Source organism: Bombus pascuorum, chromosome 2, assembly GCF_905332965.1.
Source record: "Bombus pascuorum chromosome 2, iyBomPasc1.1, whole genome shotgun sequence".
NCBI lineage: Eukaryota > Metazoa > Arthropoda > Insecta > Hymenoptera > Apidae > Bombus > Bombus pascuorum.
Window position 1 is genome coordinate 7,728,758 of NC_083489.1, and position 17,462 is coordinate 7,746,219.

Sequence of the window (17,462 nt, forward strand, 5' to 3'; positions counted from 1 at the left end):
TCCCATTGGGAAAAATGTTGTTATTGTCCTGTTTTGCGCGGATCAGCAATCAGAGGATTGCGCGATGATCGAACCATCCACCAAAAAATTGCCAGTATGTTTACATTTTCGGAAATATTTTTATTAAGATAGTTAAAACAAAACTTAGTAGAATGTCAAAACGGCAGGTGCTAACTGTTATGCTCAGAATAGCTGTTTAAAAAGTTACACCGGAAGGTTACATGGTGCGGAGTCACGAGATAAATCATTTAGTTCTCATTTGGTCGGCTAAAGCGGCGCGCAGAAAAAGCGCATCGTGTTCGAATAATTTGATAAAAGTTCGCGTCGGCGCCTCGCGATTGGCGACCGACCGGAGGAACGTTAACGTTAATTATAAATCCCGGCGGGATAACGGTAACGAGAGGAGAGGGAGCGAAGCAGAGTGAGAGAAAAAAAGGCGGAAGTCCGTGGGAATAGTTCCAAATGGGAGCCATTAATTTTACTCATCCGCCTCGCGGCAACTCGCCGCGTAATAACGAACGTGAAACGATATGAGAAAAGTTGAGATACCTGTCTCTCTGTGTGCCACACTTTCTCCACCCTCTAACAGCCCCATCCCTTGAGTGGTTTCTATAAAATCGAACTAAGTCTCTCGTTTATATCGCAACGTATACAATTGATTTAAGAAAGTTTGTTTCCTGCTGATTACTAAGGTTTTCGTTAGTAAAGTTCCTTTATTTCGAGAAAATATTAATGGAATACGTAGCTTCTGTTCGATCAAGAAAAATATTGTATTACATTTAAAATATATATAGAAAAAGCAACAACAAAGACATCGAATGCACTTTTTACTCCTCCATTACATAAACAATTTTATGCAATATGCATGCATGCGCATATAGTTCTAAACATTCTGCTCGGTGTACCGTACTCCGTTGTCGTCCCTCGGGAGCTCGATAAGGGATCTCGTCTTACAATAAAAACTGTCCTAAGAGAACAGTCCCATTTGAACGTATTTATCTGGCTGATACTAAATCCTGTTTATCTAGTCGCCATGAAAACTGTTTAAACATTTTCGAGTATTTAGTCTTTCAAGAGGGAACAGAGTAATTCCACTCTTTTTACACTTTATTAGACAACGTTATCGTTTCTTCGATTTTGCAATTCTGCTTCTAAATGACTCATATATACCCTACAGAAAGTTCAAAGTATGTATTTCTTATATTTGATATCGTAAACGTTGAAAATCTTAAGGATAACAGGACAATCATTTTCTAAATCTTTTGTGTTGAATTTTTCGTCACTTTACGTCGTCAGAGGGCTAAACATTTGCTCTTTATCCTCCGATAAATAGAATAACCAGTCGTATTAGACGAGCCATTATTAGAATAGGGTTAGAAGCTGTCAACGATACATCGACGGGTCGATCCTGGCACAGGTTACCTTTGGAAGGGGTTGCGAAGTTCCAGGCGCAAGTGGTGGTTTTCGACTCTGGACCGTTGCGCCACTTACACGGTCAGTCAATTTGCGTAATGAAGCAGCGAGACCGTGCTCTTGCCGAGGGCCAATTACAGTCGAAGAGGGTCGGCCACTGTACTTAGCTTTACCTAAAACCACGGTGAACCTTCGCAATCGCGAAGAGGCAGTGTCTGACCGAGAACATCGGCGACGTTGTAATTGCGTCACTTGTCGCGAGAATCGAATTCGCCCGTCGACAGATGGTCTCGTCGAGGGGACATCGTTATAACGGAACGTCCATCAAGTAGCGGTCGGACAAAGAGACGAATGCGAAGATTCTTCGATTCGCTTGTAGAGAGAGAAACTTTTCAGGTACTTCAGACGAGACATCGATTAGTCTAGCGCACGTGCACCCATTTTGTTCGCGGCCTTTCTTTACACGCATCGATCTCGATAAATCTTGATGGAACACGTTGCGTCGCGCGATGTAGGATTTTATTAACGGTAGTCTTGGTATAATTGAAAATTCGTTTCGGATTAGTTAGTTGTGATCTGTTCATTTTAAAACTTCATTCGGTAGATGTAGACTAGAGTAACGAATCTGCGTAAAATTCTATGATTACACGGAATGCGTGTTCCGAGGAATACGCCAAGAAGAACCTACCTCTGCATGTATCCTGCCAAACTTCACAAGGAGAAAGAACAATTACCAACTAACAATTGCAGGGAGAGAGCAATCTTGAAACTATTTTTTACTTTTCTACATTCTAAAGCTTCTTACCGCGACGAGCATCGAGTTTCAAGCGGGTCTCTACATTTTTGCCTTCATGGGATAGACAAAGAAGCGTCTTTTTTTCGCGTTGTCAGGGGACCTTTACGTAATGATGTTGCGACCATCTAAATTCAAGTAGGAGTCGTAGCGTCGGGACAAAAGGGCGAGTGCATCGTTTCCTCAGCTACTTCCATTCCACGTCTGTGTCATCTCGAAGACCATTTCGTTGGAAAAGTAGCGAGCTCACGAACGAATCTACTCTGTTGCTTTTGAAACTCGTTACTCTCTTGATTACAAATTTGCGAATCTGCGGCGGCGATTCATTTAGGTTTCAAAGCAGAAACTATTCGGCAAGGAGCGACAGAGACGCTTTCGAACACGAGCATTGTATGCTTTATCAATGGATTCTAAGATATATTGTCTGGCGCGTGAGCGATGCCGCATTGTGCACCAGGGGGAAGCAGCTATTGAAAATGCACGCCATCCTCGTAGAGAGGACGCTGCCTGGATAAAAGTACGAGACCTGTCAGCTATAAGAACTCGTTGAAATGTATTCCTGGATTGTGACAAATTGTATTTCACGAGGATACTCGTCGTCACCTAGAATTCGCCTTGCACGAAGAGGGATTGGTTACTGTCGAAGACCTGTTATCGTGGATTTCTGCTTGATGCGATGATGCCATAAGGTACGGAAAGTCGTTGTGCATAGTATCATCTGAAATCTAACCATTCCTTCATCTACTGGGACATATAGTAAAAAAGTAACACGACCAAAGAATTTGCCTTCCATCATATTCCACTTTCAAAGGCATTTAATTTCTCGTATTATTAAAAACAAAGAAGATATTTCTTTTCCCTCAACTAGTCCATCCTACATCCAGTGAACGTTATTTTGGAGAAAACAGTGTTTTACCGATTTCTTAAGTTTTGAATTTTATAAATTCTTTATTTCATATTACCAATGTTAAGTATAAGAGTTACTAGCAATGTAGAGTGAGAATCCTCAAGGAACGTATCTAGGGAGTAATTTTTTCCAGGAGTCGTTGGAAAACTTAACAAACACTGTTAATGAGACAGCGAGATTAGAAACACACGTATTTCTATTGCGAGCGGCGCGCTATCGGCGAGCAAATTTTGCATTCCGTTCAGAGGTGGTGAACGTTTTAGTATTCACGGCACGGTACCGCGGAACAGAGACGACGAGGTACGATGAGGAAGCTGGAACAGAAACACGGCTGCGAAAACGGAGCGAGCAAAGCCTCTGACAAACACGACGTTTGCCAAGCAAATACCCGCTCGCCGCGCGAACTTTCCTCCTCGCTAATGCGGAACGATCGACGCGCGAAATTCGAACTCTCCTGCTACTGCTCGCGTTGCGTCAGCGAACCGTGCGATTCCTTCTTCGCGAATGAATTCCGCAAACATGTCTGTAAGATGCGGCAGCAAACTCCTGATTTCTTAAATCTCCGTCTATACAGGAGGAAATAAAGTTCTTTTCGATAAAACTTCTACTTTATTTCGAAGATAGTCTATACTTCATTTCTACTAGTCTAATATTTCATCTTGAAATGTTTACTCTTCCTGCCGATACGAAACTGTCAGCGATAAGAAAATTAAATTTATTATTACATTTCAATAAACCAATTTAATACTTATTTGATATATCTTTCTTTTCTAAAGCCATCAATATTAAAGTTTTCATTAAAGTCACAAAAATTCAATGCCTTGAAACTGAATACGTTAACAGAGTTTGACTTGAACTCTGGGACACGTCTGTGTATCGTTAAATAAAATAAAATATTTAAATTAGATTAATTTTTATAACTGTCAAGTGGATATTATTATACGTATTGGATTATTTAAGAGACGAGTGATAAAATTGTAATATTCAGTGTATATCATTTTAAATACAAGTACAGAGATAGTGTATGCCAGTCGTAATCTTCGCTCGCTATTCGACTGTATGACGCGTTATAATGATTCGTCCTAGAGAGCACGTTCGTCTATTTGTAACAACCGGTGCTATTTTAAAAAGTTCAAATGTAACTCCGGTTGACGACTACAAATAACGACGATAATGTTTTATCCGGAGTTCGTTTACTTTTGAACCTACCAAACCAAAACAACGTTTTCGCACTCCAAGGCACAACAATATATGTCTTTCCCGATTCGAATCTTGCGTTGACTCGTGTGCCGCTACAGCTCAGTGATTTAACAAACAAAAGTACCAAGTAATCCAAAAGACTACACATCCGGAAATTGCAAAAATAAGGACACCTGTAGCTAAGGGTTAAGAAAAGAGACGTTCGCAAGACACGTAAAACAACCATCCAATACGTTGGTACGTCTTTACTAGATGGAACGTTTCTAACGATATCGAATGCTCCGTTCGATATTTCAAAATGACGCCGGACGAAGAAATATTGCGACGGGCTGATTATAATTTATCGCGGAGATGCCGGCTGCAGAAGAAAAATTTATATCCGGGACCAGCTTATCAACTACGTGACACGTCGCATCGAGATCTCGTTAAAGGTGCGGAAACTGGCGCGCGGTCGTTGCTCAAGAAACGATTTGACGGCTGTCTCATGCATAATAAGGGCCTTTTCCATTTCCAGTTAGCTTCGCAAAGGTTTATTTCGCGTCGAACCGACCGATCTGCAAAGTAATATGATATTTTCTGTCTATTGAGCGACAGGGAGACTACCGGTGGTTCCCCGAGGAACGCTGAGAAAATGGAGGCTTCGAGGAATATGGCTAGAAGAAAGGAGAAATAATGTCGCGAACGTGATCTAACAGCCAAGATAGAAAATACTCTCTTTCAATGCCGATTACCGGGATGCTCGCCGATTCTTTTCGTTCCGATTAAATCGATTCTTGGTCTATGAAGAAGAAAGAAAGACCAAGAACCTTCACTTTTATATTCGTACATTCTTTGGGCAATGGGTCGAAACTCCATAGGGTGGGAAGGGGAAGCGAATCTAGGATAAGACTACGTTCTCTTGATGGAATTCTGAACCGACGCACGATATCGGATCGATCATACATTTGCAAAAATGAGGAATAAAACGCCTTCTTTCGGTACCGAATAACTCGTATCCTATTCTTCGGGCGCCAACAATCGTAAATCATTCAGAGAGTACAATACGAAGCTTCGAAGCTTGGATTGGACATGCTTTGAAAGCATTTGACAGAAGGTCGAATCTCTGATTCGTCCCCGGGCGGGACGTCTCGACCTTGCGGTTGTCACCGACCTCGTTAAGGGCCCTTTCGAAAGGGCATCGTTATTGCGTGGCAATACATAGGGGAGAAATAGGAATAGGAAGCAGCGCGGTGGCTCGCGAACGCGCCAGAGAAACACCGAGACATTCGGGAAAGGGGTTGACGAGAGTGTTCCCCCGATAAGGACGAGCACGAGGACGAGGCGAGGGCCGATGACGTCTGCCGGCTGCCTACTTTCCATTCTTCCCTTGTTGTTCCATTCCACGGAAGATCAGTGGCGGGCTTATTGCCTCATGAATATGTATAGAAGAGATCGCTCTCAGGTCCGTGCGAAGCAGAGATGCTCTGCCGTTGGACGTGCCAGGGTTTGAAGGAGGCTGGGGCCCAAGGGCTAGAACGGACGGGAATGACCGCGAACGAGACACTGAGAAATTAACGAGTCACCGGCCGCCGGAAATTACACGCGGGAATAAACAGAGCATTTGCGGAACAGCTGCAGCCGCGGGAATGGTCATCTTCCGAAATGCAAATCGCCCAAATTTTCAGACGGTAGTTGCCGCGCGCAATGTTAGAGATGTCTTGTTGATTTTTTCGATCCTGGATGGCGATTTGTGTTCGACTAATTTCGCGTTCTTACGGTTTGGTAAAATATATTTTGTTCGTTTAATTAGTTAATACCATATGCAATGACTCACGAGATACTGCATAAATATATTGTGTATATTATACGAAACATTCTGCAGTTCCATTAGGATTGTAACGAAAGCTGACTGATATAACTATACTTGTTCTAGTAACAGTTCTATAACGGTGCAATATTTTTACGTGAAAATAGTATAAGCACTATTAATCATTTACCATTATATGGAAGTATAGGCCATCGAATTTTAACGAGAATCGTATTACGTAAAATGGGTCCCTAGACGTGCCATGTGTCCCAGTAACTTTGTACCATTACAATTCACAGGTTACGATATATAGTTGGTTTAATAAATTGAGTCCATAAACCAATAAATTGTTTTATAGCTCAAGTTGTAAGATTAATTGTAATCTAGATAGTTGATGTAATGGTAGTTCTATGATAGAGTAATATTTTTGTATGAAAATGGTGCTCGATTTAACGAGAATCGTATTATGTAAAATGAATTCGAAGACGTTGCAACGATGTACGTCGATGTCTTCTGCTCCTTCGATTCCATCCTGCATCGCTTGTTCCTTTTTCTCGAACATAGAGCAGCTTGCTCTCGATTTCTGATAAAATGTAACTAATTCATGACGCCCTCGAAGATCGCATCGAGACTACTGCCTGCGGCAATCATTATACGTCTGGAAGAAATTTCATGGAATACTTCGTCGATAAAGTATCAGCTCCGAGATATCTCCATTGGAAGAAGCTTTATAGAGTTCATGATATTCCTATGAAATCCTGCAGAAGCGGAAGAAATATACATAAGCACCAACTCTTATTATAATCATCGTGATAAATTAGAAAATATCGATTTTATATTAGCGAACCTAGTATAAATTTCTGATAAATTCGTATCTCTTAGATGCGTAAATAAACGCAAATTGTATCTCTTGGAGGTAACTAAACGAAGTTCTGAATTGTTCATAACGATGCTCGTAATATCAGACTTCGTCACTCTGCAAATAAAAAGATGTCGATAACGTCTGTTATCGTCTACCGCCTTAGAAAGCGAAATTGAACGTCATTGACTAAACTGACTTTTTCCCTCCCTTTCTCCCGATAGTTCCTTTAAGCTTCCTAGCAAGTTTTCAAATAACTTCCTCCTAATGCCACTAGAAAATGTCTCGAGAACGGAAATGCAAGAAGCTCCGTGAAACTGTCACGAGAATTCTCGTTTTTGTCCGAAAGAATTTGCCAGGTCTTTCCATCGACATCAATTGCCATTCTCTTTCATAGAGAAGTCATTTCTTTTTAATCTCCACCGTGGGCCTGTCTATCCATTGACCGTTGCACCGACACGAACAATGATGAAAAATGAGAAGAGAAAATGGAAACGGGCGTGCGTACGAATTTCAATTTCAAGCGCTGCTCGCAGACGATCTGTATTACGTCTTTAATTATTTCGCACGAGAGTACATACTGTAATACTCCAAAAGTGTGCTAGAGAATATTCAAAAATATTCAGTGTCCGCTGACAATTGTATTATAAAAATGAGCTAGTAGAATTTTATTTATGCTTGCTAACTGATAGTACAGCTATTATACGTAAAAGAATGTTGGTTCGTACAAAGTTATGAAAACATGGAAATATCAAAAAGAGCAAGGAATATTTCATATACCACTGGAATAAATTTTAATAGTAAGTTAAAAGCCATCTTAATAAATTGCGTTATCGGAAGAGGAATCTACGCTCGATCTGTACCTTATTACTTTGGTCTCTCGAATTCTATCCTGTAAAATAAACCACGTTTTATGATGCATCAGCATACCCGACCAAATTCTAGTAGAATAACACGAGCAAATTCTTATCCGGCGCGTCTGTTATTTTCGGTGGTAAAACGCTGGCCGGACAGCGAATGAAGAAATTCACAAATTTCATTCGTTCCCCGGTAAAATTTGCCCGTTGTGAAGCGTGTAATTTATTCTCTCTCGAAAGGATATTTCCGTCTCGTTTAGCGTATGAATCGATACCATTAGGACGGAAGGAAAAAAGGAGGGAAAAGAGTATAGAAAGCGAAAGAAATACAGGAAAGCAGCGACGTCACGCGCAGCTCATTACCGTTCGTATCTGCGCGACAAAGGGCGGAAAATTGTATTATTACGGAAGAATACGTGTGATAATAGTTCACGCTGAGAAATTACCGAGATAGACGTCTGCTGTTTTAGAGAACGTAACGGAAGCCCGAGGGGAAAAGAGAACTTCCTTCGCTTTGCTCGTTAATCGTATCTTCTAACCGGCATGCATGAGGATGACGTGCATCCTGCGCGAACAAAGCGTTCCAGATATTGCTTCCTATTTTTCTTTACGTATATGTAACGCCTCCTAAATGAGATTCCAAGTTTCTCCCTCCAATCTCTCTTTTCGCATAATTTCAGACAAACAGAAACCGTATCGCGATCAACGCGAATTCGCCACCGAATAATACACAGCTTGCAGTTAATCGAGCGCGTTGCCCGGACGGTCGCAATTATTGAAAGTTTAATCGTCGGATCGATCGCGCAGAAACGAGCGGGCGTCGAAAGCAAAAACGAGCAGCAAAGACACGCAGCGAAAACGTTTCGCAATGACCAACGTTCGCTCACGGGGGTTGCCCAAAATTTGTTCGCGCCGCGAATGCGTTTAAATTATTCCTCGTCTGGCAATTAATCCACTGGACGAAAGCACTTTTCTCTTTGCTACAGCTGAAAAATGTTTGTCGACCGGATTACGCCCGCGAATCGTCGCGGATGCTATTCGTATGTGTACGTGGCAATTCGCTCGTATCTGATACGCTTGTATAGGGAAGAAAAATACAGCAGACGGTGGTGAGCGGTGGTAACAAAACGATGCGGTAATCACGACAACTATGAGAAATGATCGAGTGGCGGAAGCATCTGGCGGTTGGTAAAACCATGGAACACGAGACGGAAACCAACTCGGGTCAGGCTTTCTTGTTGATTTCCTCGTCGTCTACAACGAACTAGAATAATACTGTCGGTTGGTTGGGTCGCGGTATTTGAATTTCTTAGGTACACAAATGGCGGACGCTCAGATTTTAAGGGAAAACAAACCGGTATTATTCCGCTGGAATTCGGGATTTCAATATTAAACACATACATGTACACAAATGTACTCGCACGATAAACAGGATCTACGTTTCATCGAAATTGATCTATCCCCTCCCTTTCTCTTTTCATCTCTCGCCTTCGAGATAAAATGAATTTCTAACGAATGCCAAAGATTCCCGTTGAATATTTTAAAAGCAACCCGGTGGTGAAGGTGGTGGTGATTTGGAAATGATTTCGTTTATAAATATTTATTTTGCGTACGATGTAACAGGATTTTGCCAGATTTTTTTTAACGTAAATAATATGTTACACCTTTTTCCCTGCCAAGAAGATATTCATACAATACCTCCGTATAATGAATCTTTCAACGCTCGTCGAGGAAACTTCTAGGAATTTCTGTAAAAGAATTCGTAGGAAAAATATTTCTTAAATTCGCAACGATTCACACCAGAATCGTAAAAGAATATATTATTATAATATATTTGAAAATCCTGAGATCGACAAAATTCTAGTTCGCGTGAAAAATACTATGGGAATGATGGCGGTAAATAGAACGGGGAGGAATCGTATAATCACGGCAACGTTGAGAAATGACCGTGCTACAGGAGCATCTGGTGCTCGGCACCAGGAAACGGCTAAAGCTTCCGCTGGTTTTCTTGTTGATTTCCTCGCGGTGCCGCGCGAACGAGAATAATGTTCCGGGTCCCAGTACTGGACCAGCTGCCGTCTAGATCGATACACGCCGTTGTTATTGCGCTTGGAGAGCTGGTATTCTTTATCCGTAAAGAAACAAGCACGCTGATTTCGAGAACCATACATTCCCGAATTATCGATTCTAGTATAGTAGGCGTAGCGTTACGTATTCGATCCTAATTTTTAATTTTAAGTCACGAACAACAATGCGTGTTCATTCGCATCGATTCTTCGTTCATTCGCTACACATTTCGATTACCGTTTTACGGTTGCCGTTATACTTCTTGCTGTTCGTCGACGCGTAAATGCGAGAGCATGTTCTTAGTTGGACATTTTACGGTGCACTGTTAATGGCACCAATGTGAACCTAGTTTACGATACGAACACGAATCACCTTGTTTCCATGGCTAGATTTTTCCGCGCTTCTTCATCATGCCCCTTTCAATTTACTCGTTTATGACTGGAGAAATTGAGAATTCTAATAGGAACCGTGGAAATAGAGATTCTTCCCCGAGTAACGACCAGTGTGTTTCAAATTTTCATGCAGAGGAATCACGAAGACTCCATTCCATTTCTCAGGGGGATGATTAAAAACACGAAAACTTGAAAATTCCGTACTTGGCGAAGTTCGAACGTCGCATTTCGTCCCTTCGAATACAGTATACGAACTTCTCCGCCACGTCCCTTGTATTTCAAGGCCATGGCTTCGGCGTCTCTTGACGCCAACTTCGCGAACAATATTCCCGATCAGACAGCCAGGCTCCTTTACGAGACGAAGAGAAAACGGATCGAAAGCAGATTTCTTTGAGGAACATAGTAAATACATATCTGGAAGTTGTCCGCCGCAATCTCTGGGATTTCAAGGCGACGCCTGATATTCTGGACAGCGTCTCGGTAGAGATATCGCACGCAGAAACAGATGTGACTGTGATACAAGCAGAGATTGCGACAGGTCACGTTATCCTTCACTTAAAACAAATAAAGACTGCGGTAAAACCGGCGGATATGACCACTGGATAAATGGATCTATCTAATCCGAAGTAGCTTTATTCCGAGCGTCGTTTCAGAGTGTATATGCAGTATATGTATAGACATGTAGTAATCTCACGAATCATACGTGTTTGTATTTGTGTTTGCGTGCTAAATCATCGAGAGATTGCGATACTACGGGAGAAGCTTGATTTTGAATAGTGTCAAAAGTGACATCTTGTTTGGTAATGGGGATTTAATGGAGATAATAGGATGAGGTCTGTTAGGTTTTTTAAATGTTTAAGAAAGCTACAAACATACGTGATCTTCTACAAAAGGCGAAATATATCTTCATGCGTTATCATGATGTATTCGCGTATGAATTACATCAAACATATGATTCACGTATTTACGTATTGATTCACGTTTCTCTTGTTTCCTATCATGTATTGGAATTATATTTTTCGATAAGCATGTGTATCTCACAGATAAGCTACCATAATCATCCAGACGAATATTTTGTACATAACGTGCCTGAAGTTCTCTGTTTCGAAGCTGTTTATTCATTCGCATAATTTACCAATAAAATGATAAATGGAAAACATAGCTTAAACTACCTTTCTTAACAATTAAACTAAATGATAATTAAATACCCATAATCATAGTGCACTTTATAGGCGATTCTTGTTGATTGTATGATGTTCCCCACTATTCTCGTTTGCTATCTCAAACACGATTGGTGATAGCTGATTACGTGACTTCCTCGTCGTGACGCACTTGACTTCTATAATTGATACGTTGCACAGTTGCGCAGTTAGTATAACATGTTCCACTCGCCAACAAAGTACATACATCGAAAAATTTCGCGCTATTGAAGCGCGCCTGTGATAATAATCTCTCTTGTTTGGTAAGTGACGTTTAATCTTAATGTCATTGACTCTATCTATTTTTCGACGATAACTAAACTAACCTAGCTAAACCATAAGTTTTCTAGCAGGGAGAATAAGTCCTCAACGACGAATAGCGCTCGAAATTCTTCGAATTTTTGAAATTTGGAGATTACGTAGAATTTTGAATCTTTTGGAATATTGTAGAATTTTGTAATTTTATTGTAAATTTTTTGTAATCTTTGAAACTTATGGAATATTTTACAATTTTTCAACTTTATGGGAGTTTGGAATTTGGGAGAGCTCGTTTATCTAAATAAGAAAAGCAATTTTCCCCGTGTTTCTCTTAAAACCTAGCGGAACTTGAGGAACGTAAGAAGGAAGAATCATGGAACGATGGGCCGGAAAATCGGCGATCGTTACTGGCGCAGCATCCGGCATCGGACGAGCAATTACGATAGCTCTTCTAGAGAAAGGAGTAAACGTACTCGCGCTGGATGTACAAACTGAAAAATTATCAACTCTTACGAATGAGTGGAATGCAAATTGGGGTAGGATATGCCTAATGCGTTGCAATATAAGTGACGAAAAGGACCTGAAGTCCGCTTTCGACTACCTGGAGAACAACGTTGAAGAATCCTGGAACGGCGGCGTTGATATCATGGTGAATAATGCCGGGGTTATCGAGTACACTCGCGTCATTGGTAAGATAATCGTTGACCGTAATGAGAGAAAGAATCTACAATACTTTCATAGTATGTTCATAGAATATTCATCAGAAACGCGTAATTTGCATGCGAGAATTGTTTCTACAGCTTGCCGCTGAAGTTACGTGAAGTCGATTTAGATCGAATCATCGGTATCAGTATATATGATAATAATCTAATTATTCTCGGTAATAGCGACTTCTAACCTTGAAAGCATTATTTTTCGAGTGTTCTTTATATGCGTCATCTCACTTGATCGCTTGATTTTCTAAGTACGTATTCATTGATAATACTGATATTCGAACGGGAGAAAGTAACTTAATGCTAGTCGTTTGTTTCGATTTGTTAAAAGAACAGTTTTCACGTTTTACTTAATTTATTCAACTGCAAAATGCGGGAGGTTGAAATTTGGATTTTGAGCTTGACAACATATGTGCATAAATATACATATATCGAATTCCATGGTTATCGATCTTCAATGTCTTGCACAAATGACTTCATTTTACCGTTATCAAGTTTCCCGGCATTTAGACCGATAATATTTCTATTTACTTAGCTCATAATAATCCAAGTTTAATTCATATCTTTCAACTTAATAGGTTGTTACCACTTTCGATTATGTCAGGTTCAAATTCTTTTGTTTATTCTTACAGTTAACATTAAAATCAGACAATTAACAAAAATGTACTTATGTGTCGCATTTTTTTTCTGCGACTTTCTTATGACATCATCGATGAAAAACACAATGGGTACTTATACGCAACTACGGAAAAAAGGGCTGTTACCTTTATACTCTGTGTATAGTTGGTCCATAAAGGGCGAGGTGGGCCGAGAGTATTACGCTCGGAACCTCGTTCGCCTGCTCGTTGACGCATTTTAAAAAATTCCATAAATTACACTTGCAGAGAGCGACAGAGCGGCATTCGAAAGGCTGTTAAATATTAATGTCCTCGCAACCGCCGTGTGCATCAATCGGGCGGTACGCTCGATGCGCCAGCGGAACGTCGAAGGGCATATTTTCAATATCAACAGGTATTGTTGCTTCCGAGCCTCGTCTTGTCCGATCGTTCATCCATCCACATGCGAAACCTTTCGCGTGCACGCGACTGTATTTCGTCTGTCTCTTGCGACCACTGTTCATCGTCACCTTCTATTACTGTCGTCGTGATTTGTAATTTACTCGTCAGTTATTTCACCCTTTTGGCACAGTATTCTTGAAACTGAAAGCGTTTTCGCTATATAAACATATAAATTTATAAATATATGCATTAATATTTAAGTATTTTAATTAATTATAACGTGGCGCAAATATGTATATATGTCTTTGGCTATGCAAGAGTTAATTATTCAAATGGGAGAAATGTTTGTAAAATATTTCGTGCGTCTATGTTTGCCATTTATTATTATTTGATGTCGAGATTAACTCACGAAGAAATGTCTGACGTAGTCTTTCATCTGCCGCTTTTTGAATCTCATGTATCATTATTAATGATTCATTAATATCATAATGAGCAACTTCCGCGGAATATACTTCGAGCACGAGCAAGGAACTTTTGTTCGCATGTAAATTGAGGAATTGTATATACGAATCGTCTCATTAACGATCGAGGAGTTTCGAAGCTTTATAGGGAGTCGAATTTCTCACGTGGGGTGTACTTCGTAAGAGAAAAAGATACGCGAGGAGAGAATGTGTTGTTTGAGAAAGCACAACGGAAATTTTGTTCGTCCCTTTTTCTACGAATCGAGAAGAAAAAAAGTTAAGGGAGATATAAAAAAGGACAGATAAAAAAGAGAATAAAAGTGGGAAGGGAGAAAGGAAAAAAGAGGATCGACGCTTTTAAGACCGAAACAAACGTTCCGGCTGTTTGCACTCGAAGTCGATTCGAATAAAACGCCGTGCAAATGGGTGGCCACGGGCAGCCTGTTGAAGCAATTTTTTGTTTCGCACGGCAGCGTGCTGGGACACGAAATTCCGAGTGGATTCCTTTCGGAAATCGATGGCTGTAATGGCTGGAACCTGTACCCGACTTGCAAACACGGCAATGTTGCATTAACGCATACGGTGAGACGGGAATTGGCGGCCATTAAAGCACCGATTCGAATCACCGTAAGTTTGGGTGGCTTCCGTCGCTATAAAAGCTTTTATGAGCCTTATAATTTCGACCAGTCTCTGCTTGTTTTCAACGTTACTCGTTTCTATTTGCAGAGCATCAGTCCGGGTATCGTTGAAACGGATATAGCCAGACACACGCCTACAATATCGAGAACATTGAAAAATATTCCAGCTCTTCGACCCGAAGACATCGCCGATGCTGTGATTTACGCGTTAGGTACTCGACCCGAGGTGCAAGTAAGTCTGTTAACAACCCTCTGTTTAAGCTACCAAGCTTTCAAGAGTTGATTGCTAGAGGCTATTGAGTACAAATTCTACCATAGATGTACAATTAACTAATCTGATGGATTATTGAGGTCGTTAAGATAGCGGTCACTCGTGACATATTTGCATTGAGCCAAGTAGCTTCCAGCAGTCAATTCAATTTAGACAAAGAGTGGTACGTGGTAGTAGTAGTGTCGTTGATGTAATTGTAGATTACCGAACTCACTATTCAACGCACTGGTGAAGCCTAATGTTCCTATCCGTTTGTAGCTCTAATACACAGAGCACAGGTATGTAAACGAACCTTATAATTAGGTCAAATTCTCCTATACACGAAAACTGAAAGAAATATGTAACAGGGGGTGTAGCTCGTCTACTTAATTACGATATCAGGAGTAATTTATGTATATGGATAGCAATAAAATTCAATTTGCTAAATCTCCGATCGCAAGATTCTTTCACGTAGATAAATTTTAAACGTGACCAGTCGCACTGATGAGTGTCACGAGGCCATACAAAACTATTTACGCTCGACCATTTCATCTCCAGTCAAATTAGGCGATATTGATTACAAACTGCGAATTGACGGTACACAGCCGTGGCATAATTATAGGCTCCGCGGCTCCTTAGGATTCAATGATTGGAGCTATTATTGGGCTGCGTGACCGGACTCGGTATTAATTCGAGATACGCGAGCAACAGTTACTAACTACAAGTCTTGCCCTTGCCCGCGATCGGGCTATCTCTAATTAGTTGTAATCACCGGCGGATAGTGAGAACGAAACGCGCGTTGTGTCGCGCTCGCTCGAGCTTCACGCACACGCGGAAACGTCATTAAATATTCCGTGTACGTGGTCAGAGCATATTTCTTCCACTGATTAATGCGCCAGCCCAATATAATTTACGTAATGCGTTCGCTAATAGACCGCGGCTCGCGATTTCGTTAAATATACGGTGCACTCGAAAATTCGATCGCAATTTATCGCGACGCGGATGACTCCACGTCAAACGTTCGTGCATTAATTGACCGATTCACTGCGAGACCGGTGGAAATTCAATTTTCACAGGGACAACCCGAAAAGTACTTAACCGTTGGTATCTTTTTTCCTTTTCCTAGTGTGTTTCCTTTTTTTTTCCCACTTTCGTGTTTCGAAAGTTGAGCAAAATGAGAATGCAACAACATCGTTAAAATTATAATTTATCGCGTTAATAAATGTTACATCGTAGAAACGGGCGTACTGTGATGACAAATTTAAATGAAATCAACGAGTAACCGTTATCGAATGTATATTTGACAGAGGAATAAAAAGGGATTACGAGGGAAAAAAAGAAAGCAAAAGTTTTACGACGGCAAAAGTCGTAACACTCGATGAGCATGTACGTCAACGTACGAGTGTACATTTGCTCGACGCTGGAAGGAGGAGGTTTGCACGCAAACTTCCGACAGCCAAGGCAAAAGCTCACATTGTGCACAGCTTTACTGTCACTCGAGGCATCTCTGTGCACGGGACAGTTAAGGTGTCAAACAACTTCCGACGAGCTTCGAGTAGTTCGGGGCTTCGTGCACAGGATGCTCCCAACTTGCGGGCTCCACTTTTCACGGTTAATAACCTTTCTCTGTTCTGTTTGTCTGACAATCTGTCATAATAAAAATGTAATTTTTGAACAAGTTTTCTTTTATTTACTCGGCGAGCTTTTTTAGGAACACCTGTTTCAAACTTTTTCGTTATACCGCTAACTTTGAAACGTTCTGTACTTGTCATATATTGTCACGAAGCTCCCAAAAGGAATCTATACCTGTACCGATGCCTCGCAAGGATAACGGTCAGGAAACAGACCACTGAATTTTTTAATTCCCTGATATTTCTTTTTCGAGAGGATAGAGAATCGAAGGTTGAGAATCGCGTCGATGAAACGACTCTATGGAATCGTGACTTGATTAAACCACGCTATGCTTTCCACAAAATGCGAAAAAATTTTGATTCGCGGTCGATATGCGGTATGGAATTTTTTCACTGGCTTCCAAAATTCCTGATAAATTTTTTAGACCTCTCGATTGCTCTTCATCCCTGCTGTATCAACGATTTCCCAATTACCAGCCGTTGCGCTCTATTATTAAAAAAGAAAATCGATGAACAGACCCTGTTATGAACCCTATTTTCCCGTCTGCATTTTTTTAAATTTCACGACAAAGGAAATGGAAAGGAATGGGACGAAAGTTACAAGAAGACAACACGCGGAAGAACGATAAAAATGATCGATAAAGTTGTCGTGTCCTGCGGCCGTCGCAGATCCGGCATTTAGGAATTTATATTAAAATATGTAAATTTATCGGTACGGGCATATTTGAAAACAGATAAATTATGCTGGCCATGTATCGCGTTCCCGTGGTAAAATATATCGACGTCGGGACGCGCACCATGGAGGGCGCCAGCGGAACCGGAGTTCCTCGCATAACGGCACGTTCTGTCGTCCGGCAGAAATACAATTTATGACGATCATTGTGTAACGATCATAAATTATCTTGTTATTTACGAGCGCGTACCGCGCTGATTTTCTCGTCTGTCGTTTTTCTGTTTATCTGCTGTCCTTTTTCGTGTTACGCGAGATGCATCGACATCCAAAATCAGTCGATTTCGTTCGATCGAGTGCAAAGATCGTT

The 17,462-nt window shown here is 40.9% G+C and overlaps 1 protein-coding gene across 4 annotated transcripts; it reads left to right on the forward strand.

Annotated features, from left to right (window-relative positions):
- Positions 1-11,600: 11,600 nt before the first annotated feature.
- Positions 11,601-15,238, forward strand: LOC132904562 (farnesol dehydrogenase-like). Of its 4 annotated transcripts, none has more exons than XM_060955184.1 (6): positions 11,601-11,736; positions 12,074-12,420; positions 13,329-13,455; positions 14,377-14,530; positions 14,630-14,773; positions 15,013-15,238. In XM_060955184.1, the coding sequence occupies exons 2-6, from the start codon at positions 12,105-12,107 to the stop codon at positions 15,049-15,051; spliced, it is 780 nt and encodes a 259-aa protein (XP_060811167.1). In that variant the 5' UTR covers positions 11,601-11,736; positions 12,074-12,104; the 3' UTR covers positions 15,052-15,238. The 4 variants fall into 4 exon arrangements, with proteins under 4 accessions (XP_060811167.1, XP_060811168.1, XP_060811165.1 ...); XM_060955185.1 differs by having other exon boundaries at positions 11,604-11,736; positions 11,824-12,420; positions 14,993-15,238; XM_060955182.1 differs by having other exon boundaries at positions 11,605-11,736; positions 11,824-12,420.
- The last annotated feature ends 2,224 nt before the right edge of the window (positions 15,239-17,462 follow it).

Bases quoted from the DNA above. Each gene is read 5' to 3' on its own strand.
- LOC132904562 (XM_060955184.1), top strand. From the start codon at position 12,105: ATGGAACGATGGGCCGGAAAATCGGCGATCGTTACTGGCGCAGCATCC. The intron at 13,456-14,376 runs GTATTGTTGCTT...TTCGCACGGCAG, and splicing joins CATATTTTCAATATCAACAG to CGTGCTGGGACACGAAATTC. The intron at 14,774-15,012 runs GTAAGTCTGTTA...ATGTAATTGTAG, and splicing joins GTACTCGACCCGAGGTGCAA to ATTACCGAACTCACTATTCA.